Source organism: Silene latifolia, chromosome X (assembly GCF_048544455.1).
Source record: "Silene latifolia isolate original U9 population chromosome X, ASM4854445v1, whole genome shotgun sequence".
In the NCBI taxonomy this organism is placed as follows: Eukaryota; Viridiplantae; Streptophyta; class Magnoliopsida; order Caryophyllales; family Caryophyllaceae; genus Silene; species Silene latifolia.
Window position 1 is genome coordinate 337,948,856 of NC_133537.1, and position 24,514 is coordinate 337,973,369.

General features: G+C 32.6%; 3 protein-coding genes across 4 annotated transcripts; 1 reads left to right on the forward strand and 2 right to left on the reverse strand.

Annotated features, from left to right (window-relative positions):
• Nucleotides 1-3,064: 3,064 nt before the first annotated feature.
• Nucleotides 3,065-8,059, reverse strand: LOC141619229 (aspartic proteinase 36-like). Of its 2 annotated transcripts, XR_012531632.1 has the most exons (12): nucleotides 7,493-8,059; nucleotides 6,337-6,466; nucleotides 5,951-6,198; nucleotides 5,571-5,795; nucleotides 5,267-5,417; nucleotides 5,081-5,154; nucleotides 4,885-4,981; nucleotides 4,686-4,761; nucleotides 4,503-4,574; nucleotides 4,365-4,414; nucleotides 3,280-3,473; nucleotides 3,065-3,206 (listed from the first exon to the last, which is right to left on the reverse strand). XR_012531632.1 is itself a non-coding variant. In XM_074436257.1 (11 exons), exons 1-11 carry the CDS (start codon nucleotides 7,705-7,707, stop codon nucleotides 3,369-3,371), a joined length of 1,443 nt encoding a protein of 480 aa, XP_074292358.1. In that variant the 5' UTR covers nucleotides 7,708-8,037; the 3' UTR covers nucleotides 3,252-3,368. The 2 variants fall into 2 exon arrangements, 1 of the variants encoding a protein (XP_074292358.1); XM_074436257.1 differs by lacking the exon at nucleotides 3,065-3,206 and having other exon boundaries at nucleotides 3,252-3,473; nucleotides 7,493-8,037.
• Nucleotides 8,060-9,551: 1,492 nt separating this feature from the next.
• LOC141619230 (membrane-associated protein VIPP1, chloroplastic) lies at nucleotides 9,552-15,513 on the forward strand. The gene is made up of 11 exons (XM_074436258.1): nucleotides 9,552-9,869; nucleotides 10,788-10,903; nucleotides 11,007-11,117; nucleotides 11,570-11,634; nucleotides 11,726-11,807; nucleotides 12,602-12,676; nucleotides 13,357-13,427; nucleotides 13,533-13,615; nucleotides 14,516-14,580; nucleotides 14,786-14,860; nucleotides 15,047-15,513. Exons 1-11 carry the CDS (start codon nucleotides 9,740-9,742, stop codon nucleotides 15,164-15,166), a joined length of 993 nt encoding a protein of 330 aa, XP_074292359.1. The 5' UTR covers nucleotides 9,552-9,739; the 3' UTR covers nucleotides 15,167-15,513.
• A 1,399-nt stretch (nucleotides 15,514-16,912) lies between these two features.
• LOC141621003 (polygalacturonase-like) lies at nucleotides 16,913-19,261 on the reverse strand. Its single transcript, XM_074437732.1, has 4 exons — nucleotides 18,902-19,261; nucleotides 18,479-18,768; nucleotides 17,599-17,833; nucleotides 16,913-17,140 (listed from the first exon to the last, which is right to left on the reverse strand). Exons 1-4 carry the CDS (start codon nucleotides 19,259-19,261, stop codon nucleotides 16,913-16,915), a joined length of 1,113 nt encoding a protein of 370 aa, XP_074293833.1.
• Between the last annotated feature and the right edge of the window lie 5,253 nt (nucleotides 19,262-24,514).

The window sequence follows — 24,514 nt, forward strand, 5'->3', positions numbered from 1 at the left end:
ACTACTCTGTAGTTATCATATAATAAGGTAGTTGTTTAGGTAATAGCAAAAAAAAATTGTCTTATTATTATTAAGAGTAGTACGTATTAATTTGGATTCGATTTTACCCTTATAACTAGTTTTAAACCCGTGCAAAAAATACACGGGTTACTTTAAATGATAAGATATATAATGATAACGTATAATATCATAATTCTAAATCAGTGCGGATATAATTGCTAGCTAGTCGAATATTCAATAACTTGGGTCTTGACTAAATGAATAAGTATTGAAAATAGTCTACATAATTGCATGCATGGGATTGAATATTCAATTATTTGACCAAATGATTTAATTTCTACTCCACATCTTATTATTAGAATTAAGTTGAATAAAAGTATAATTATTCAATGAATATAATGATAACAAAATACTGAAATTTAAATAAATAAATTTAAACACTAATAATAGTAATAATATTCATTATCGTAAAAGTTGCACTAACAATGACTCATGACTCATTTTAAAGAAATCAACGAAATAATTAACAAAGATACAATATAAATTAATTGTTTTTTATAAAAATTGATTAGTGAGCGGGGTCTAAACCAACCAAAATTTGGACGAATCACTATAAGTTTGTAACTCATGTCCATCATAATTCATACTACTATTCATACCCTAAATTAACAGTTTATAGACTATACATCTGAGGTAGTACCTCTTATTGTTTATTTTCTGAGTTTTATTTTAAAGTTTTTGAGTTTTACTTTAGTATAAAGTTTTTGAGCACATTTATTAAACCATTATACTAAAAAATATAATATTGCTCAAAAACTATATTTATAAATGTTAATATGCTCAGAAAAAATGTGTATATGCTCAAAAACTACAAGGTCTGAGGTACTACCTCAGATGCGTAATCCTTTTTCTCCTAAATTACCCCTCCACACAATATTCAATTATGTTTACTCTTACCCTTTTTCACAAATAGGATTATACATCCAGTTGTACCATGAGCATGGTACAACCAAGTATAAGAATTCGAGCTTACATGTATTCTTTTTGAGCTAATTTAAATTTCATGTTTTTAATGTGTAAATGAATGAAGTCAATACTTTTTAATAAAGCTCATATTCTTTAATATAAAGCTCGGATACTTTGACACAAAGCTCAGGTTCTACACCGTACAACATATACATCTGGTTGTATAGTCCATGAATTGACCCTTTTTGCTCTCATCACTCCCAGCCAATCTACTTATCATCTTCACCTTATTAGTCATTCCTACTTCACAAATCTAAAGTTACGGCACTAAAATAAATGCATGGTGAAAAAAGTACTCATTTTAGTTGGTAATTTTAATTTTTTTGGTCAAAAATTGAAATAAATAGATCGGTTATTTTATGTATTTGATTTTTTTTACAATAAAGGATGAAGACTCGGTATACTATTTTGTCATATGTTGTATATTCCATTGATTATTAGTTTACATTTATTTTTCGATTTCCACCATCAACATCAAATTATTAAAATACGTTTTCGTTTATATCTCTTGTAATTGGTTACTCATCCCTTAATTGATTTAAGAAATAAAAGAATTTTTGTAAGTAATACAACTTTAATTTGCGTATAGTAAAAAAAAACATGTTTTTCATGGAAGTTTTGCATTAATCTATTTTAGCTAGATCTATTATTAATTTTCCTGTGCAAACCACATTTGAAGTAGAATTAGGAATTAGTAAAAGGAGGGGAGATATTAATTGCATAAGGTGAGAGTATATTTAGTTTTACATGAAGGGCCCTACCTAAATAAAGGTTTTTTCAACCCCTAAAAAAATGGACCAATAAGAAAGCAAGAAAAAACCTAGCTTTTATACTAGGTAGATGGATAGTGTCGTCTTATGCAAAAATAGCTAATTTACTTTTAGTTTATATTATTTCATTTTGTCTAAACTCGAGATAAATATAGTTAGAAATAGAAAAAATAGTAAAACTCGCTTTTATATGTTTTAATACGGTATAAGCGAAGCCAATGTCTCTAGTTAACGTATAATGGTTGATTTTAATTTAAACGTTAAATTGAGAAGTACGGAGTATCATACGAGTATTATTTATTATCCACATGACTATTCCTTCGTTCGACTCAATTCACTACATTTTTCAAGTTTTTTCTTACATATTTAGTCGAAGGTAGTAAATTGGACTTAACGGATTATTACGTATAATATGTGGAAACCTTTAGTCCAAGGAAACGTACGTATATCGTGCCTCTTGTAGTTTGTTGAGGATTATAAGTTGATCTTTTGACTTTTCTTACGTTACTTCACATACGTGAACAATTATTATGACTCTGCCTATCACTTCATATTTATTAGACCATCAATCTCTTGTTTTAATTAATTGCATTTTAATTACAATAGTTTCCATAACGATTCATCAGATTATGTGTACTTAATTTTTATCATGGAACAAGATATAAATTTGAGTGTTAATTATTTCTGAATCGACCTGTCATCAAGGATCAAGGTATATTAAGGAGACACGATTTAACTCTATAATCATCAGATGGTTTACAAAAGGTGTAAATATAAGTATTTACAAGTTGTTTCATTTTTGGATTGTCGTATCGAAATTTGTACCAACATTTTCATATATTTGTTTAAGATAATTCTCTATCAATATCTTAGATATTATGCAATACCGGTATTTATTAACTGGGACTGAGTGATAATATTAGAGGTGCTTAACCGGGACTGAGGGAATATAAAGAGGTGGTTAAATGTGGGCTTGGGTCTGATACGGGCCGAGTTAGCATGTGTTTTCTTGCGCACAAACATGCAGGTTTGTGGGACAAATACAGCTATTTTGATTTCTTTCATGATTTTTTTTTCTTAAATTGATATATGATTTTGTGAACCTTATTAGGAAAAGAGGTGATATGAAGACAAAATTGAATTCATTTTTGGCTTTTCATAAATATTGTCATTAACTAATCCGATAATTAGAGTACATAATTACCAACATCTCATAATTAATATACAATTTGATTCATTTTTTTTATTACTAATCATTTGATTAAAGTAAACATATCACAAACCCAATAGCCATCATGTGATACCACTTACAAAGCACCCGGCCCACTAAGTTAGCCCATTTAACAAAATTGGCTCGACTTTAGTAATCAGTAAAACTCAAAATTAATTGTCTTTTTTTTTTGGGTTTTTCTATCCTATGCCCACTAGGCATAGGATAAGAAACTTAAAAGGGAAAGAATTGATGATGTTTTTTTTTTTTTACTTTCTAAAACAGTAAAAAATTTGATGTAAAATGTATTTTCATAATCAACCATCAACTTGAATTGACTCCATTTCCTCTCAAGAGATGACCTAGAAGAGTGGCACAAATGCTAATGCACATATGTAGATCAAAGACCACAAACCGGGCCCACGAAGATCGCTCGGACTTCCGTTCAGTTCACCGGTTATAGTATGCTTCACCATCATAAAAACACGAAAAATGGACAATGTTAGGCCGATAACCAACTCGAGAGAACCATTATACTTACATGTTTATTCAACACTTTGTTTAGGCAGATGTCAACTAAATTAGCTGACAAAGTCACTGAGTGATTTTACTCACGACCTGGGTTAAAAACCCGTCCGTATCAAAATTACCATTGTGGATCCTTTCCACCGGAGCAAAAAAAAAATTAGACCCGTCAAATTCTTACCCGACCCGCAAACCCAACCCAACCCAACCCAACCCGGCTCGTTTTTCAGGGTCAACACCCGAAAATTTCGGTCCGGCGACCCGTTTGACCCGAACCCGAAATAACCCGTTATTTTAGGGTCGAGATCCGACCCGTTGGGTCAAGGTAAATCAAGAATTTTATTAAAATATTAAATATTTATATATTATATTTGAAAAAAATAGTTAAAAAAATATTTTTTTTTATTACTTAAAATTACAAAAACAATTAAAAAGTCACTTTTATATAACTTTTATTATATTTAATAATAAAATAATTATTAAAAAAACTTTATTTTTATAATTATGTCAATATAATTAATGTAAACATTGAATATAATTAAAATATTAATTTTAAATGTGTGTTACATTTTTTAAAAAAAAAAAAATTGATTAAAAAAATTGTTAAAAAAGGCATTAGAAACGATTTTTTGACCCGTATTTTGACCTTAACCTGACCCGTGACCCGTATGACCTGACCCGTATTCTGCCCCAACCCGCATGACCCGACCCGCCCGACCCGTTTGACAGGTCTAGAAAAAGATCATTGAGTAATTGTTAATTAGCAGAAATAAAGCTAACAAAAATGTGCTTGAAATTAAAGAGTTAGAAGATGATAAATCGTGAGCGCCTACCGTATTTACAGCTCCTGAATCTTTATCCTTCACTTTGATGCTTGATGAACCTGTAACAAAAGAAGACTGATCAAATTCCTGAAAGTTGTCGAATTTTATATCTTCAAAGTTGAAAAAGATCAGTGAATTTATACTTACAGTTAAATGGAGTCCATCCAATAGTTCCGTTCTCAAGGTCGTAGTATACGAGCTTGTTAGATAGTAGAATATCTGTAACCAAAGTCGAAAAATCAGCGTGTCTGTCAGTTACTACAGAAAAGAGGTTCCTGCATAAAGCGGGATTAGGGAAGTCTAACATATGCAGCGTTTTCTCGACTGTACCTCCTAAGATAGTAATATCAGTTCCGTCTTTAGTCTGCATTCCGCTGTTCATCCACCCTAAGCACCACTTTGTTTCCTGTATTGCATTCTAAGATTAGTACTGCAACAAACCATCATCTTTAAAAGAAGAAAGCGAAGTAAATTATATACGGAGTACTCATTTAAGCACGTCTGTAAAGAAAGGTGGCATATTACTTACATCCTCACCGAGTGGGAAGAAATATTCATGAGGGTGTATAGTCAAGCTGAGTGAATCCGCGAAGTTGAAGATAATTAGCGGAAAACCATCATCAATTCTGCAAAAATTGAATGAAAAAGTTACCTGTGGATTTCTGAAGGTCTGTCACTGTTTACAGGGTCTGCGACAGTGAAGCGTTAAAATTGTGGAATCTTACTTGCCAGAGTACTCGAAGCATGTGAATTGATCCTCAACAATGTGGATCTTTAACTCAGTTTGATTGGCAAGAACCTGTTTTTATGTGAAGAAACGGAGAAAAGGAAAAGCATTAAGTTTTCCGAATGACAGAACCAACAACAGATGCAAAGGGTAGCATAGACAGTACAGAGTACAGACCAAATACCTTGTCGACAATTCTGTTATAAATATCATCTGGAAGATAAGCCAGAGTTGTACCACTGTCTATTACAGCGCCTCTGTCGGTCCAACTTGTAGAAAGATCTAGAACATGACCCGCCACCTCTACGCTTTTCATCACAACATTGTAATGCGGCCTAAGACGGTAGTAGCAGTCTAATTACAACATATATATTAGGCTTAGATCAAAGACCTAATCAAATAAGCACACACAGTGAAAACAATCCGCTTACAGTCCAATCTATAAAGACGCTAAGGCAATTAACAAGGTTGCTGACAGCATCACTTACAGATTCGGGATAATTGGAGTAGAATTTAGCTTCGGCTCAACAAGTTGTCCAATAGCGAAAATCCCACCTCCATTTTCGTTGTCTAAACAATGAGAGAAACTCTTTTGCACCTTCCCAGCTGCAGCAAGCTGTGACAGCACGGATGAGTTTGCTTGTCCAAAACCAATAATCCCATCTAGCGCTTCATCGGTGGAACTAAGCTGCCCTGATTGTTTAGCCCCACATCTGACGAAAGTAGTCTAAGCATTTAGCAGCAAATACAGGAATATAAAAGCTTACAGTACTCCGTATCAGTGAACATAAAGCAATATCAGTACAAACGGTCTGGTTTTAACTAATGTCGATGATAAACAAAAATGATCACAGAAAAAAATGAATACCCGAATACTACAGAGCCGTTCCCAGGGGTAGTCTGATTAAGGCCAGTCACTTTGTTAAAATGAAATGTATCCTCAACAAAGAAGCCAGAAGTAGTGCTCCCATCACCATAGGTAACTTCATACTGGCAAGCCATATCTGATGTGCAGCCAGATAAAGTTCCCGGGTAAATAATGGAACATTGTTTTTCGTCACAGTTGATTAAGTTGGCAGTAGATGAGCTCTTTGGATCATACAAGTTCAGTGTTATCTGAAATAGAGAAAGCATCATTAGTTGCTTGTATACAGAAGTGCTTACATGATTACATCAGTGAGAAGACGGATTGAAAATGTGAAAGCATGTTGAATGGTGAGTCGAGTAATTACAGATTTGAATCAGGATACGTACTCCTAAACCACTTTTCTTTGGACAATTATCGCATCCAGCACAATTAACCCAAAGAATATCGCTTCCTGTATCAACTTGTACATGATAGTCCATTGCAGGATTCCCAAGCTGAACTTTAGTGAAGTATAGCCTAAGAAAACATTAATCAAACTTAGGAAATAAATATTTCAACTCGTCAAAATCAAATTTGCGGGAAACAGACTCTTTGTGTGGCTAACACAAGAACAAGGTTGCATACATAATCCATTCACATAATCACATAGGTTCAGTATTCAAACACGCCGTGATTATAACCATATATTAACGATCTTACAAGATCGTTGGTTGGCGCAGTGGTAGCATGCGGCTACGCTTGGTAGGGAGGTCTGCGGATCGATCCCCCACAACTGCGATTGGGAGGGGTTTAAATACCGTAATCCTTGGACACGCCCCGAAATCCGGATTAGTCGGCCCAATGTGGTTCGGATTACCGGATGGTTTAGACCAAAAAACAAGATAATTTGTATTCCTTTTTACCTCTACAATGCCAAACAGTTGATCCATTCCACATCAAAATTCAACTCAATCAACAATTGAAACAAATACTAATCAATCAACAAAAATTAAAACCAGGACAACAAAAAAAATCAATAAAAATGTGAGGAGGAAAAAGAGAGTACTCCCTCCATTTCATATCATAATTCATAAGTCATTTCCAGAAAATTCACATGAAACTTCCTAAAACGACTTATAAAAGAAACCAGACACATTATAATTCACGTGCAACTTCCTAAAACGACTTATAAATTAAAACAAAACCAGACACATTATAAATTTATAATTCACGTGCAACTTACTAAAACAACTTATAAATTAAAACAAAACCAGGCACATTATAAATTTATAATTCACGTGCAACATCCTAAAACGACTTATAAAACAAAACCAGGCACATTATAATTCACATGCAACTTCCTAAAACGACTCATAAAACAAAACCAGGCACATTATAATTCACATGCAACTTCCTAAAACGACTTATAAAACAAAACCAGGCACATTACAATTCTCATGCAACTTTCTAAAACGACTTATAAAAGAAACGAGGCACATTATAATTCACGTGCAATATTCTAAAACGACTTATAAAATAAAACAAACGGAGCAAATTACGAACCCGGTATCAGAAGGCTGACCATTGCCACCAAGAGGAAGATCAAGAGTAGCAAGTAATCTACCATGACGACGTAGATCATGAGCTCTAAGCTCCATTATTGTTCTCTTCCTTCCTTTAAATTTACTCTCTACTTCAAAAATTGCATTACCATACACATACACCATTGAAGCTTGCCATATACACAAACCCACCAACAAAAATTGGCTCAAATTCATCTTTAAAGTTTATAACATCCAACAAAATTCAATCTTTTTAAGTTTTAGCAAATACCCACAAATTAATTGATTCAAAATTTAAATTTTTGTTAGAAACTTTGTTATTTTTTATTCAAAGTTTTGATCTTTTTGCACAAATTTGGTGTTTTAGCAAATACCCACAAAAAAAGATAATTCAAAGTTTTAATTTTTTTAGAAAATTTGTTATTTTTGATTCAAAGTTTTGATCTTTTTGAGAAAAATTGTTGTTTTTTGTGAGTTTTTTGAATTTTTGGAAGGTGGGATTATGAGAGGAAGCTGCTCGTCCATTGACCAGCTTCCTTTTGTTTCTTTTTTTAATAATTTGGGTATGAATTAAGTGAATGGAAGACAAATTAGACAAAAGAAATGAAGAAAATAATTTGATTTTTGCAGAAAAAAACTGTAATTTTGGTTGGTTCGCGCGTTTACGTGCTATGGGCCTATGACCACTATTTTTGGAACACAAATTCTTGTTTTATACCGTCAATTTTCATTAAAGTTTTAAATGAATGGGTATATATGATCATTTTATGCTTAAATATAACCACAATGGTACAGTCGATATTAAAATTTATAGTACTCTTATTATTTAAGGGAATGGTGGTCACAATTGGTTATAAAATGATTACAGAATTTTGTTTATTATTTCAGACCAAAATGGTCGGTTTGAAGCAAGTCCAACTGTTTTTATAAAACATAGAGGAGTGTTCTTATATTTTTCCAATGCACAAATAAGATTATATAATCCATTAACGGTTTTCCATGAGTTTCATTTGAAGTCTTTTTTTTTAAGAAATTTATAGGAAGTAATAATTATGTTTTGTGTAAAACCGACAATGAAAATTGTTAGAATAAATGAGTAAATACTAAAATCACACAAAATTATGTGTAAAATAAATATATAATATAACAAATTTATAAATACTAAGGTGCTAATGTATTTTTATTAAAAAAAAAGGTAAGATGAGATAAAATGAGCTTTTAAATTGAGTTTTTCTGAACTGATAATGGGGTTGAGTTTCATAGAACTTGACTCAAATTCGAGCATGAATTGATAATCGAGCTATGACGGAGTATATGATTGAACCAAAGTTTAGTACGCGTCATACAAACTAAATTTAGATCTAATTTTTCTAACTAAAATGGTTAAAACTGAATTCAATAGAGGAGTAAATATAACGAATGTGAATTAAATGAAGTATGAATCATGTTAAAATAAAACCGAACTTATAGAAACTTGAACAAAATTCGGAATATCAGGTCTTATTTACACCCCTATTTCTTAACTAATGACTTATAAAGTTGAAGTCTTGGTTGAGTCAGGTTCACTTTAGAGACCTAGGTAAAATATCATAATTAAGAAAAAAAAATCGAAAATCTCAGTTTTAAATACTAAAATCACATTAATTTAAGAATTAAAAGAACCCAAAGAAAACGAGAATTTCGGTTTGAAATTGACTTAGATCTAGTTAAGCTTAATCTAGACCTGCTAACCGGTTAGATTCAGGTGGGTGAATTTTTGGTTTGTATACTTCGAGTTGGGTCGGCCCCAGCCCGGCCGGTTCAGTTCAGGTCATTTGAGTTTACTAATATCAAGTTATTTATTTATAATAATTTGTGGGTAATAATAAACATTCGGTTCGGGTTATATTTGGTGGGTCAAGCTCGGGTCTTGAACTTGGGTTATTCGGTTTGGACCTAGCTCAATCCACCTTAGGTCAAATATTATATTGATCAAACCGAACCAAGCTTTGATCGAACAGATTCCGATGACCATGTAACAAATCGGGTTCATAATAGAAGTGTAGAACCCGTCCGAATATGACGATCAAGAGAAGACACACCAAAAAGGGAAAAACCCAATCACCTTCTCTCAAACTCTCACCACAAAGACACACAAACAAGAATCCCCAATTAAACATTAGTGTGATCAATTTAAGAATTTCTAGACTTACCCTAGAATCACACTCCCTTGTAATAATTTTGTGTTGATTTTTTAGGGAGTGAAATAATGATGGCAACCAGTGCACCAAATATGTCAGGAATTACAACAACAGCCTCCATTGTTCCTTCAACTAATGTTTCTCAGAGGTTTCCTGTTGTTAGAATTACACTTAGGTCTTCTATTTTTGGTAACAATGGTATAATTTACTTACCCAATGTTCTTTTTTTGTTCTTTAGTTTATGTTTTTGTTGAAATTTGGAAAATTTGTGGCTTTTCGGTGTATTGGGTAGTTTGCAGCAAATTGCCCTATTTTGTATTTTTGGTTGATTATTGTAAAAATTGTGGCTTTTTGGTGTAATGGGTAGTTAGCAAATTGCCATTTTTTTTGTAGTTTTGATTGGTTGAGGATTGTTGCTATGTAATCAAGTTGCTAGGTTAATTAGTTTTTGTATGATTGAAATTTTTCGTCCCGCTAAGTTCAAACCCTGGCTCGGCCACTGCTTTTGGGTGCAATGGGTAGTTGACAAATTGCCCTTTATGTAGTTTTGATTGGTTATTGTAAAAATTGTGGCGTTTGGGTGTAATGGGTAATTGTGATTTTGTTGTAGTTTTGATTGGTTGAGAATTGTAGTTATGCAGTCAAGTTGCTAGGTTAATTAGTTTTTGTATGATTGAATGTAGTTATGTTGCAGTTTATTGTATGGTTGTTCTTGGCTCAGTAGTTGTTAAAATGCTGTTTTTGTTTAGCTGTGGCAATGGTATCCCCTTCCATTATCGCTCTTTTCTTTTCATCTCCTTGTATTTTGAGGTGTGCGATTGTTCACTGACAGTTAAAAGGATGATTCATTTCAACCAACCCCAATCATTTTGGGATTAAGGCTATGATGATGTTGTGGCAATGATACCCTTTCGTAATTGAATTTGGGGTGTTAAAATTTGACGAAAGGGGAAGGTCAAAACTTCATTTGAGGATGAATTACTGGTTGATTATGGGGTTAAACATAATGGTTCGTAATGGAGCAAATGAGTTGGCTGGTGGAGTGGTGGTTGTTTCTAAGTGCAATCTGTTTTCTTTGGTTAGTTGATTATTGAAGAAATGTTACTTTGTGTGCAGTTGGAGCTTTAAGATTGAGTGGAGTCCGATTAGCGCATAATGATAGGTTGAGGTGTAATGGCTTCCGTGGTGGTGCCACCATGAATCTCTTTGATCGATTTGCTAGAGTTGTCAAGGTCTGAACTTGGTTGTTATAAATATTTCTAGTCCTTTGGGTTTTGTACATCTTGCTGAGTGATGTCAATGTTACTGATGGTTTGTTCTGTTTACATTGTATAGTCTTATGCAAATGCAATCATAAGCACTTTTGAAGATCCTGAGAAAATTCTGGAACAAACAGTGATCGAAATGAATGAAGATTTGACGAAGATGCGTCAGTCCACAGCGCAAGTAGGCTCCTTTATTTACTAGTGCAGCTTAATAGACCATTTTTACTTCCCAATTTTGTGTTTCATTGTTCTTGTTCCATGTCATTTATATTGCTCTCATTTGACTTTGATGGGTAAACAATGTCAATTTCGCCGATATTTTTTCTCAGTATCCAAATGTTGCAACTTTCTACAAATAATGATATGCTAATAGTCGGTAATCAAATGTGACAAAATTTACATTATATCCCCACATATATTTGGAAAAACTAATAGTGAAATATGACATCAGTTAACCACCAACGTTAAATGGTGACAATAAATTATTGGATGTGGTAGTAGTTTCTAGAAATCTCTCTTAGGTCTTTTGTTTGTTCGAAATCGCAAACTTCCTTGGCATCACGAAAACAATTGTGATGGTTTTGGCATCAAAGCTAAGCAGGTTCCTGTTTTACATCTTTCTCAATTATAAAGGTTTTGGCATCACAAAAACAATTGGAAAACAAGTGTAAGGCTGCTCAGCAAGCTTCAGATGATTGGTAAGGTTTTTGCCTAGATGATTTTCAGTGCATTGCCATTGGTAAATACTGGATTCTAACGTGAATCCTATATGACGTATGTGCGTTACAGGTATAAGAGGGCACAACTAGCATTGAGTAAAGGAGATGAAGACCTTGCTCGTGAAGCTTTAAAGAGGCGTAAATCATATGCGGTAAGTCTGTTTGAAATTGCAGATTGTTCTAGTTTGTTTTCTGCCATCACATTTATTTATGAATTGGAGGTCATTAGTTTTTTTTTCTTTGTAATGGCTGCCTTTTCCTCCTTCCCCGTTGAAAAACCTCTATGTAGTAGGCGGCTTCTGAGTAGCCTGTAATTGTTACAGCTGCATATGTGTTACAAAGCTAGCTGTTTCCGTCCTAAAACAGTGTTACAATCTGACATGTCCTTATTATCCTGGTATTTTCTCTTTATGTAGTTGTGTTTCGCACTATAACAACAATGAGCCATAGGATGTGTTTGGATAGCTCATGTGGGAAGGAGGAGAGATTGCCACCTCCACTCCCTTTCCTCCAATTCCATCCGTCCAAACAAGCCAGTAGTTTAGAAGTGCGCCTTCTATATGAATGTGCATCTACCTAGGCGCTCTTGCATGCAATTTACATATTTGTTTCCCTCTAGTTCCTTGGTTATGTCCGTCCGTCCTTCTCCATTATCTCTAGCATTCACTTCTGTACATTTAGCCCTCTTTAAAATCCAAAAAAGGTAGTGTTGTGTATTTTTATTTGAAAATATAATCTTACTTGCAAACCATGCTGCTTGTGCACGAGGACGTGGATAGTTTTTTTTTTTTTTTTTTTTTTTTTTTTTTTTTTTTTTTTCTGGGAAAATGTAAGTTCCATTAGGACTTGGATAGTTACCTCTGTGAGATATGTGGATTTATTTTTGCCTATTAGCCTAGTACAGTCTATGTTTACATGTTGACACTGTGATCATATTAATTTGCAGGATAATGCTAGTGCTTTGAGGGCACAACTTGATCAGCAGAAGGGTGTTGTCGAAAGTCTTGTCTCTAATACAAGGGTGTGTTATATCTCACCTGTTGAAGTTTCATCTTGTAGCTGTATTGACTGAAATGTTCATTTTTTAGATATGGAATTGAGACTATATTGACGGAGGGAAATTGGAGAAAGCTAAATAATCAATTCCGAATTAAATAACCATATTGTTTTCATAATGAAATCGCCATATTGTTTCTTAGCTCAATATGTTTTACTCCTGTGTACAACAGTTGAATCATATCAATTCGTAAGCTCGCAAAGTCTCTTCTTAATGATTATTTATGGACCGTGTTTATGATATTGCTTGCATACTACCTCTTTGTCAGCTGAATTTGGTTCTTCAACTAAAATTTTGTTTTGTAATCTATTTTATCAGGATTAGAGAACTCTTGTGTAAAATAGATCATATTAATCAACTTTATGAAAAAGTAGGCTATTTTCAAGGATAAATTTCCATGTCATCCTCTCCGTTCCTGTCTTTTTGATGATAACCATAACATTGGCATGTGTAATGCTTCTATAGGAGTCACATAATCTCTCCTGTATTTGTTTAGTTGAACCCAAGCTAGTAGTCTTTGTAATTTTTTTCCGTTATTCATTAATGCTACAAATGTTATGCAAGTAGTTACGGTGCTATACTATGGTCTATGGATAGTTGTATCTGTCCTTCCGATGGTTGATTTTTTTTTTTTGGTCTGGCAGCTCCTAGAAAGCAAGATACAGGAGGCAAAATCAAAGAAAGACACTTTGAAAGCGCGCGCACAGTCTGCAAGGTTTACACATTCATCAATATCTTCTGTCACTTTTTGATTAATATGTCTAATTCTTTTTTACGCTAGGATTTCATATTAAATATTGAATTGCTACTGAGTTTGTAGGACTGCTACCAAAGTTAGTGAGATGGTAGGTAAAGTTAACACAAGTGGTGCTCTTGCTGCTTTTGAGAAAATGGAAGAGAAAGGTTAGCGTTACGTAATTGTATGCTTATGTTATTTATGTACATCATTAGTATAAGCCATAAGGATCAATTTAACGTTTTACTTGTATGATAAGTCGCCCTTTAGGTTGTCATATTTTTGTTCTCATTTTGTCGTCTATTGCTAAAATATAGATGTCCCATTGTTTATGGACCTGCGTCTAGTTTCATAACGTGTGATACATATTAGTTCTACATATATATTTTTGCACAAAATATTTTATCTTAGGAATGACCCTGATAGGAATTTGGAAGGACCATCTCTTTTGTGATGTCGCAACAAATGTCAACTAGGTTAGTAAAGTCATGAGATGTGGTACTCATGACCTGGGGTTCAAACCCCGTCAGCATCGAATCGCCTTTATGGCTCCCTTTACTAACATATTCTTTGTTAGAGAATCTGTGAACAATGTTCTATTTCTGCGCCGAAATCAAGAGACTCCTTGCCCGGCCTAAGTCTATTTATTTTAAGGATGTCAATGTAATGATGTTTCTGTCTCAGAATCTAAAAGCCTGGACTTTTTTAAAGAAGTGAAAGCAAAATAGAGCAATGACATTATTTAATAGGACGTCGACTTTTTAACGTGTATATGAAAAACTAGGTTGAAGAGAATGACCAATTTCGGAACATTTTCACAATTACATGTTCGTGTTATAAGGTTTCACGAATATCACTTTGAATTGGTGACATGTTGAAACAGCTTCTCACTTTGATTATCACAATTTTCCCGCCATGATGACCTGATTATAACATAGGCAAATATCATCAACGTTAATGACGTTTTTCGTCTTAATGAAGTGTGCAATTAAACATTTAAGTAATATTAAAGCCGAATGTTACTACACTGTGTTTTGACTTATTCCGTACTTTGCTTTGTGATGTAGTTATGGCAATGGAAGCAGAATCAGATGCCCTAAATCAACTAACAAGTGACGAGCTTGAAGGAAAGGTGGGCCTTAACTTTACCCTGCCCAATTCTTTTGAAATCATTTAGAAATCTACAGATTGAATAGTTGGTACTCGGTACTTACGTAGTAACAAATAAGGTGAATCATCTCAATGTCCCCGTGTTTGATACACCGAACAATATTATAGGGTGCTAAAATCTAATAGTGTTATTATATCATGCTTATATCATGCTTTTGTATGTCTAGTTTGCGATGTTGGAGACCTCTTCTGTTGATGACGACCTAGCTAGCTTGAAGAAGGATATGTCCGGACGCTCCTTGGTACGATTCTTGCATTTCTCTTGTATCCTTTGTCAAAAATGTTAGGTCGGTCCATTTTAAATAATACAGTTGAGCTAAAAAATACTGAAACGCTCCCCGCCATTTTTCCCAAAAGGAAGATGATGGTCTTTTTTTTTTAATTAATTAATTTATTTATTTTTCGTTCTTGCAAATGGTGCTGAACAGAAGGGAGAGCTGCCTCCTGGAAGAACAGCCGTATCAAAATCAAATACCGCATCACCATTTCTAGAAATGGATGTTGAGAAAGAGCTGAATGATCTTCGAAGAAGAGCTCAAGATTTCTAGTTATATATGGACTTCCCCGTCTTCCCTGTATAAATGCTTTTCCGACTCTATTTGTCACAATAGTTTTTTGTTGGTGTCGTCACTCGTACATTTCCAAGCCCAGGAGTAGCAAGAGAAATTCAATATAATAGGGTGACTGACTGACTGTTAGTGGTGTCGCCACGGCCTGCCATCACTGGTCGTTCATCAACGGGTCGCTGCGCACTCCTGACAGGAAGGGTAAACCGTCGACCATTGTAATTGCAGAGTGGTGTATTTTCTCCTATGAATCTATGATGATATCTTATTATACTTCAGCTTTTCGCCTATAAAATCAGTATAGTCGATTTGCTGTTTAAGTGTTTAAACTTTGGTAGTATTGTCTTGACAATTAAGGACAATGGCAACAATATTTGACGATGATTATGATGTACTGTGACTCTGTGAGTGTGACATGAACATTTAAAATTCGACCGAGTTTTCTGTGAATGAAAGTCGTACATAAAATTGTCCTCGAAACAACGAATGGTAATTATAATTAATGGGATTTTATGCATATTTGGAGAAAAATTAGTCTTTGAAATACGTTTTATTTTTCACATTTGAGTATTTCATATATACCTTTCATTTTATCGTGTATTTACCCTTTCGAAAGGTTTCATTTTATTTTTTTCTCGATTTTTTGTGGCTATTACGGCCACTCACAAATTCTAATAGTAAAATGATAGTAACATGTTATCAGAAAATAACAATATTTTATTGTAAAATGACAATATGTTGCTTGTCTTATTTCAGACGAGAAACAGCCGTCTGAAGCAAGACGAGCTGCCACTCACTATAGAGAAAAAGGAACATACATCGGATGTACTACCTCTAATTTTTTTGTTTTTTGAGCATATATGTATTTTTTTGAGCTTATTACCTCATACTTTATTTGTTTTTGAGCATGTGTATTTTTTTTTTAGCATATTAAAGTTTATAAGTTAGATTTTAATATTTTTTCCGTCAAAACTCAAATTTAACTAAACTTAAAGTAATTTTTTTGAGCTTAATGTTTAAGTGAATAAACTCAGAAACTTTAAAATAAAATTCAAAAACTTTATTAGAATGCTCATAAACTATAGAATTAGAACTATAAAATTGGAGGTAGTACATCACATGTATAATCCTCTTACTGCTCACTGTATCATTACCCTAACTAGTACCCACTCGAATTTTTACTTCCCAATTTTGTGGTAGCCCAAACAAGACATGCTAGTACAATAACTATCAAGTACCAACTCGAATTCATTTGGGGTAGCTATTATCTTTGTTTTTTCTTGAATATGGGTAAATATTACAGAGTACACAAATTCTTATTTGTGACGGAAGGTATCCGTCACAAATAAGAGACGGATACCATATTCCCTCACAAATGACCCATTTGCCTTGAGTGGGGAAGCACATGGGGTGGGTGCCCACCTTGTCCCCTCTACCCATTTCCTCTCACAAACTACCCGTCGCAACCCGCGACCCGTCGCAAGCAAGACTTACACTACAGAGTATTACATAGTAAAAATTAAAAATAGTAACTCGGTAACCAAGGCTGTCTAAGAGGAGATTTTAAGAGTTTTTCGAACCGAGATCCATAACAAAAAAGGATACGATTACAATTGACTCCTTATATTGAAAATAAAGTAAAAGTAAAATGATTACAATAAAGAATATGATGACATTCGTTCCTGTATAAAACAATTTTTCATATAAAAGTATAAAACCGTCAGTATATTAGGCGAGACACTTAGTAGGTAGTTGGATAAGTCCTCCTACTCTCCAATGAGCATTCTTTACTTCACAATGAGGAGCACCCGGTCCTGTATAAGTAAGCTTGATGTCTTGTAATTGTAAACCATCACACGGTTTCTCAAGACTGCAATCAAATGTTACAATTTGTGGTGATGATGATATTCCTCGAATGTTCTTGTATGCCACATTGCTAATTTGTATGGCCGATTCCTGTAAACAGGGCAACAAAAGCGGTTATAATATATATATAGGTTGATGATATAATATGCTTCAGCTTAATGATTCATCTTAAATAATACGAGTATATAAAAAGGGAAATTTTACGTGGTGGTCCTATATTTTTAGGTTTTTTGAGCTTTGCCTAATATTTGAATAGAAGACTTTGACGAAATATAACTCCTGGTCATAAGTTTCAAAAAACGGCGAATATTATTTTTCATTTCAAATTGACTTTTCTTTATGAGTTTTCCGATTTGAGAAAAAAATCATTGCTTACTAAATTCGTGACAAGATTTATGGTAAATCAAACTTTTTAACCAAGTAAATCTTTGGTTGACAATATCACCTAGCCGCAAGTTCAAAAAGACGAAAAGTAACGATTTTTATCCAAATTTAATTGTATTTACGAGATTTCCGATTTGAAAAAAAATAACAATTTTATTGAATACCTGGCCAGTTGTGCAATTGCCATGTGGGCAATAAAATTGATCAATGATGATTGGGTTGCCAACATTGGTCATAGTTGCTCCAAGAAAGTAAATATCTCTAACATTTCCCTCAATAGGGCTTGCATACGTTTTTATCCTCAGCCCATTTTGTGTACCCGTCAAAGTTACCGATTTTACCGTCACATTTTGCACAAGCAAACCTTCATCCGATTGACCTTTACCAAGGCTCCCTATGCTGAAAAAAGATACAACAATCACAATAATCAAATTATAAGTCGTATGTTGAAAAAAAAAAAGTAAATGGAGATATGACGGATTATTTGTATTATTGTATATATATTATACATCCGATGTATTACCACCAGTTTTATAGATAAAGCAATAATTGGATTATACATCCGATGTATTACCACCAGTTTTATAGTTTCAGAGCATTATAAAAAAAAAATTAATATAAAGTTTCTGAGTTTGTAATAATGTTTTATAGTTTCATAGCATTATAATAAAAATTTTAAGTTTTGTTTTAAAAATTATGAGAGCATGATAATAAAATTTTTAAGTTTTGTTTTAAAAATTATGAGTTTTAATATAAAGTTTCTGAGTTCATTCACTAAAATATTAAGCTCAAAAAATTACAATAAAATTCAAAAACATTCCATACAAACTTAGTTAAATTTAAGTTTTGACAAAATAAAATAAAATTTAATTTATAAACTTTAATAAGCTCAGAAAAAATACACATATGCTCAAAAACAAATAAAATTTGAGGTAATAAGCTCAGAAAAAATACACATATGCTCAAAAACAACTAAAATCTGAGGTAATACATCTGATGTATGTTTCTTTTTCTCTAGATAAAGAGATTGAGTTAGATCTTTACCTGATACCGTGACCAGGTCCACAATTTACGTTTTCAATCCATAAATTTTGGTTTTGAGGACCAATTGAGATGCAATCATCTCCCGTCATAAATTGAGAATGCGTGATAGTTACCCTGTCAGATCGCTCAATGTGAATACCATCAGTGTTGGGACTATCTGCAGGTGCTGTAACTAGAATGCCTCCCATATTTACGTTTTGGCAATCGTTTATTGCAATGTGAAAAAAATGACTATCTCTTGATGTCAAACCTTCGACAATTATATTCTTCGAGTTATCAAAGTTCAATGACTGCATTTGGAAAAATAAAGTATTTAGCGCGAAATAAAATGATTAAAAAGTAAATCTTATATAAAGTACGTAGTTTTGAATGCTATATATGGGACGGAATTTTATAGTAATTTATCGTAAATTCTGAATTTACCTTAGCACCCATGGGACAATTTCGACCACCTAATTTACAATCCCACAAAGTTTTACCCTTAGCATCAAGGACACCACCTTTAATATGAAGACCGTTAACATTATGGAAACAAATCCAATATTCTTTAGTGTCGATATTACTTGCAATAAGTGTACCGTCAATTATAAACAAGGTTGAACTTTTGCAAGTAAATCCCTCAAAAGATATGGATCCTAACACGTAATTACCCTTAGGTACATAAATTTGTGACGGTGTTAACGAGGCGCATGCAGTGTTCCATGCATTAAGGAATGCAGGTGTTGCATCCGTGTTACCATCATTTTTTGCACCAAAATCTCTCACAACATCGTAAATTTTCATTGAGAAGTCGGTAGGGTTGACCCGAGAAGCTGAGGATGGTAATGAGTGGAGTATGGATGAGAAAAGTAGTAGGTAAAATAAATTATTCGTCATGTTTATGAGCTCCATGTATGAATTTTAGGTAATGGAGCGAGAAAATTGAAGGACGTGAAAATAAATACTCGTACTAGATTATTATTTGTTGGTTGAGTAAGAGAGGTTTGCTAATAGTGATTTATATACTAAATCAATGGACTATGCTTGAATCTATCATTTCTAGGTTTGTATTGTTATTTTCTTCGATTTTGACCTTGTTTTAGCATTTTCCTGATTTTTTAGTATCTATTTATAGAATGTATCGAAATAAAAACTATTTGTATATACATGCAATTGAACATTTTCAGTTAATAAATCGAGTGTTATTTGAAAAAAAGGAACAAAATAGCCTCTACATATTTCCTTGAAATGGGATACAATCAAATGTATTGCAAGATGTGTAACAAGATAATATGATATAGTACTAAAACAGTAAGTCTCAGTTTAGATATTATTTTATCCGTCTTAAGTTTAAGACTGGTTAATTACATACCACTTATATATATAAAAATACATAGAGAAAAGCAATATGTTTATCTTATATAAACAAGTAATATGTAATCTATAAAATATTATTAAAAGGCTAGCCTATAAATGACACGTAGACAATGCCACATGGGATGAAAAAAAGCCACGTACACAATAACAATGTGACTTGGCAAACTAATATGACATGCATTATCAATTTATTATTATATTGCATTAATTTAATTTACTTATTTCCTTTAAAAATACATCCATATTCCATTAGCTTTAAACTTAATTGACTAAAAAAAACTACAATAAGAAAATACGCATTAACTATAAGTTGATAATTTCAAGAAATTTCATATGGATTAGTATTATATGTATTTGAAATAAAAAAACTGAATACATAAGAAATTAAGAACGAAGAAGAATAAATGACGTTGAAAACAAAAAAAAATTGTATTGTCAGATTTGTCACTAATTCACTACTTTGTTTTTTTGAAAGGCACCAATTCACTATTGTTGTTATTATAACTTTGTTGTATATAGAAGATGTTTTACATTACTAATTAATCAACAAATGAGTATTAAATATCATATAAAATATTTTCTTAGGAAAATATAAAATAAATGGAAAAGAAAATATTTATTTAATTTAAGTAATTTACAAACAAATTCTGTAAATACTTAAATAAAATTAAACACTAATAATAGAATTTTAAAAGGGTAGTAATATCGTGTATTTAGTTCATGAAATTATTTCACGTAAAGGATAAGGTTTTGGAAAACATAAAATATATGAAAAAGAAAATCTTTATTTAATTTAAATAATTTACAAACAAATTCTGTAAATACATAAGTAAATTAAACACTAATAATAGAATTTTAAAAGTGTAGTAATACCATGTACTTAGTTCATGAAATTTTATCACGAAAAGGATAATTTAAATGAGACCTTCTCCATTCCACTTTTATTATTTAATTATCCTTTAAAATTTATTCCAAATTAATTGTTTTTTCAAAATTTAGTATGATAAATGACTTAACTATTAGTATCTATACAATATAATAAAAAGGCAAGATGGGTATGATGGGGCATATTCTGCACCCGCTGACCGAGTCAACATATTGAGCAAGGTCAAAGATAAAAGACAGCAAGTCAACGTATTAGACAGCCTAGCCGATGCAACCTGTCGGCCTGTCACTTGGGTCCCGGCTAGGACAACTAGCCAGCCGGGATACATATCCGCGTACTCATATCCAAGACCCCTCGGCCGGCCTGCCATGGGTCCATCGGCCGAGGGTAGAACGGTCTTTCCACCTGCTAGCCACTTGGCCACTACGTGACAAAAGGTGAAAGTCTATAAATACTCCTCAACCCTCATTGAGGAAAGAATCAAAAATATAACCCAAAACCACTCATAATCTGGTATAAACTCTCTTATCTCTCTACAACATACTTTGCCAAGTATCACACAACTTAATCCCTTTAAGTTTACTGACTTGAGCGTCGGAGTGAGTACGCTCGGTGCCAAGCCGAGCCCTCAGTTTGTTCATTGTTTCAGGAGAGGCCGAAAGGAAGAGTCAAGCAAAGTCATCGTTCAACAAGCTTACGTGGTAACAACACTGCTCCGTAATCACACCCAGAACAGGGTAGTTTATTATTTGACGTGTGTCATGTTAAGCAATTTTAAGTGCCACATTTTATGTTATTTTTCTTTGCATTTTATCAATCTATCTATCTATACAATATAGTTAAAAGCCTACTTAAAGCATTTAATTTTAATCCACGTGTAATTTTTCTATTGGTTAATAATAATTCAATTATATTAATTACATAATTATCTAACTAAAAGTAGAGCTGGCAAATAATGACACGACACGAAAACCCGACACGAACCCGACACGAAATTAACGGGTCTGGGTTGAGGCTCAATGACCCATTTATGTAAGTGGGTCGAAACGAACACGACACGATATTTAATTGGGTCGGGTTTGGGTTGAGCTCTCTAAACACGAACCCGACACGAATGACCTGTTTAATAAATTAACCCACTTAAACTTTCCAAATATTGACATGACACGAAAACACGACCCGAACCCGACACGATATTAGCGGGTTAGGGTTGAGGCTTGATGACCCATTTATGTAAGTGGGTCGACACAAACACGACACGAGATTTAAACGGGTCGGGTTTGGGTTGAAGGGTTTCTGGCCCGTTTACATGTGACACGAACACGAACCCGACACGACCCGGTCTGTTTGCCAGGTCTAACTAAAAGTAAGTAATTATCTAACTAAAAAGTAAACTCTAAATACCATATGTTACATGCTTATAAAATACAAACAAAATAAAAAATATTAGTGGCAAACACAAAAAACAAATTAATACAAACTCTTTATTTTCCTCCCATAAATTTGATATTAATCTACCTATTCATGATTTACCTTTTTTTTCTTTTATTTAATAGATGGTCTTTTTATTTTTCCTAACAATTATTATACTTTGTATTTATTTCACCATAATTTTTTTATCTCCCCTTTAGTTCACACAACATTCTTCTTCTCTCAAATAAATTATGGAAATTAATTAGATAATTAATTACAAAAAATTTCTTATATAAATATACAACAATCCTATTTTTCATTTTTATCCAAAAAGTTGGTAGGTAAAGTATGCATATATAACCAATTGAATTATTTAACTTTTTTATTCTTATTATGTTTTGAATTAATAAATAGTTAGAATCTTATTTAATTATTATTTTTGTGTTTGTATTAAAATTGCAGGAGAATGATATACTCACGTATCAAAAACATTGCATGAAATATGGAAATAATGGTTATGAAACTTCTTTGCAATCATCTTTTGACTTGAATATATTTTTTATTTTCATTGAGTTTTCCTTTTTTTATTATTATTATGATGTATGCGCAATATCAAATTGTAGTATGAATCTCTAATTATTAGTTTTCCGTATACTCTTCAACTTGTATTTTGTCAATCAGGTTATAAATCAAATATCTTAGTTGACAAACAGATTATAAATCAAATGTCTTAATGGAAGTGTTGAAGTTATATGCTCCAAGGATATAAATCGGATCTTTTAATGCGGATCAAGGTAAATATTTTGCATGGTTTTTGATTGAAATATGATGATCATTCTCCAATCCATTGTTCCATTTTGAATGCTTTCAAACCTTTAAATCATTTTTTTTGTTTTCCATCAAATATTTTCTTCTAGCACTCTCAATATTTCTTCGAGAAATGTTTACTTTTTTGTTTTCTCATAATCAATTGTTACGAATATTTTCTAATTATCACCTCACTTCTCTTTTTTTGTCCATTTTTATATTATCACCCTTTTTCTTTAATTTCTACTTTGGGAAGTACTTTTTACCAAATGTTTCTTATAACTTTTTTTTTAAAATTACAAAATAATGTCATCGTTTAAGGGTAAAATTCTCACATTACTCCACCAATTGCAAACTTTTTCCTTTTATTTTCAATTGGTTTTTATCTTTTCTTAATCTTAATTATTGCACACAAGCAAATGAGGTGATAATTAAAAAAATGGAAGAAGTATAATAATACAAATTGTGTATCCTTATTTCTTTGAAATTCATTGGGATAGGCGTTAAAGCTCCTCACATAAAGGTTCACCAACAACAAAAGATATAGAGATGACTCTAATTGACAAGAGATATAGTAATGAAACTAGAATGATGTCCATTGTTTAACAAATACATTTTCTCATGTATCCTCTCAAAAATTGTTCACATAAAATTTATTTTTAAAATTATTGAATGAGTATTTAGTCTACAAATTTATTTGTATAAGTCACATGTCATCAACTCCTTGCTAATAGTTTAAGTATATCACTTAGGTCTTTCGTTATACAAAAATCATTTCAATAATATTTTTCCCAATACGTTGGAAATCAATTGAATTTACAAGGACGATATTGCAAGACCGACGAATCGACAAGAATTGTAAATGTATTATTTGTTAAAAGTTTAACAAACTCCATTGCATTTAAGAAAATAAACTTGTAATTTTAACCTAATTAGTAAGATAAACATAAGTTGTATTTTAACATAGCGCTTTCTGCGCATTATTCATATCGTCTCTAATTGACTAAAGGCAATATGTAAAAAATTCAGTTATAAAATATCATTACCATCCATTCATTTATATATTTTACATATTTACTTTATTTTATATTTCTTTTTTTCATTAGAATATGTTAGGTAATAAGGAATAGAATTAGATGTCCAAGTGTCCAACATTTTGTTTCTTTGTCGGATAAAAATAGGACCAAGGTTCTTCGAACGCACCAAAACAACACTAAAAACAATATATCAAGTACTAGAATACCAAAAGTCGTCAATGTTGAATGAACTGAATAACCACCGTGACAAAGCTAAGCGCCCTCGAAATCCAGAGACAATCTAAACACCGTAAAAAAAGCAGAGAACAAAAACAGAAAAGGGGCCGACAATAATTAACACAGCAAGACAACAATCAGTAAAAGGACAAAGACAATGAGGACCGTAGCAAAATAAGAGTAGTTTGCAAAGTTAATATTCCACTGTTTGAATGCAATTTTACGTTTTCCCATAATTTGTGTTGACTTTGCTTATAGGCTTTGAGAATAAGTTGTTTAAAGTGCTCTGATGAAACACAAGACACTACAATTTTCCATTTA

What these genes read in the sequence shown, in the direction of transcription:
- LOC141619229 (XM_074436257.1), bottom strand. Translation starts at nt 7,707, where the DNA reads ATGAATTTGAGCCAATTTTTGTTGGTGGGTTTGTGTATATGGCAAGCT. An exon ending in GGTCAGCCTTCTGATACCGG is followed by an intron (nt 6,467 to 7,492) that starts GTTCGTAATTTG and finishes ATGTTTTCTTAG; the next exon opens with GCTATACTTCACTAAAGTTC. An exon ending in ATAACAGAATTGTCGACAAG is followed by an intron (nt 5,155 to 5,266) that starts GTATTTGGTCTG and finishes ACATAAAAACAG; the next exon opens with GTTCTTGCCAATCAAACTGA.
- LOC141621003 (XM_074437732.1), bottom strand. Translation starts at nt 19,261, where the DNA reads ATGAAAATTTACGATGTTGTGAGAGATTTTGGTGCAAAAAATGATGGT. An exon ending in ATTGTCCCATGGGTGCTAAG is followed by an intron (nt 18,769 to 18,901) that starts GTAAATTCAGAA and finishes TTCCAAATGCAG; the next exon opens with TCATTGAACTTTGATAACTC. An exon ending in GGACCTGGTCACGGTATCAG is followed by an intron (nt 17,834 to 18,478) that starts GTAAAGATCTAA and finishes ATCTTTTTTCAG; the next exon opens with CATAGGGAGCCTTGGTAAAG.
- LOC141619230 (XM_074436258.1), top strand. Translation starts at nt 9,740, where the DNA reads ATGATGGCAACCAGTGCACCAAATATGTCAGGAATTACAACAACAGCC. An exon ending in AGAGGCGTAAATCATATGCG is followed by an intron (nt 11,808 to 12,601) that starts GTAAGTCTGTTT and finishes ATTAATTTGCAG; the next exon opens with GATAATGCTAGTGCTTTGAG. An exon ending in GTGACGAGCTTGAAGGAAAG is followed by an intron (nt 14,581 to 14,785) that starts GTGGGCCTTAAC and finishes TTGTATGTCTAG; the next exon opens with TTTGCGATGTTGGAGACCTC.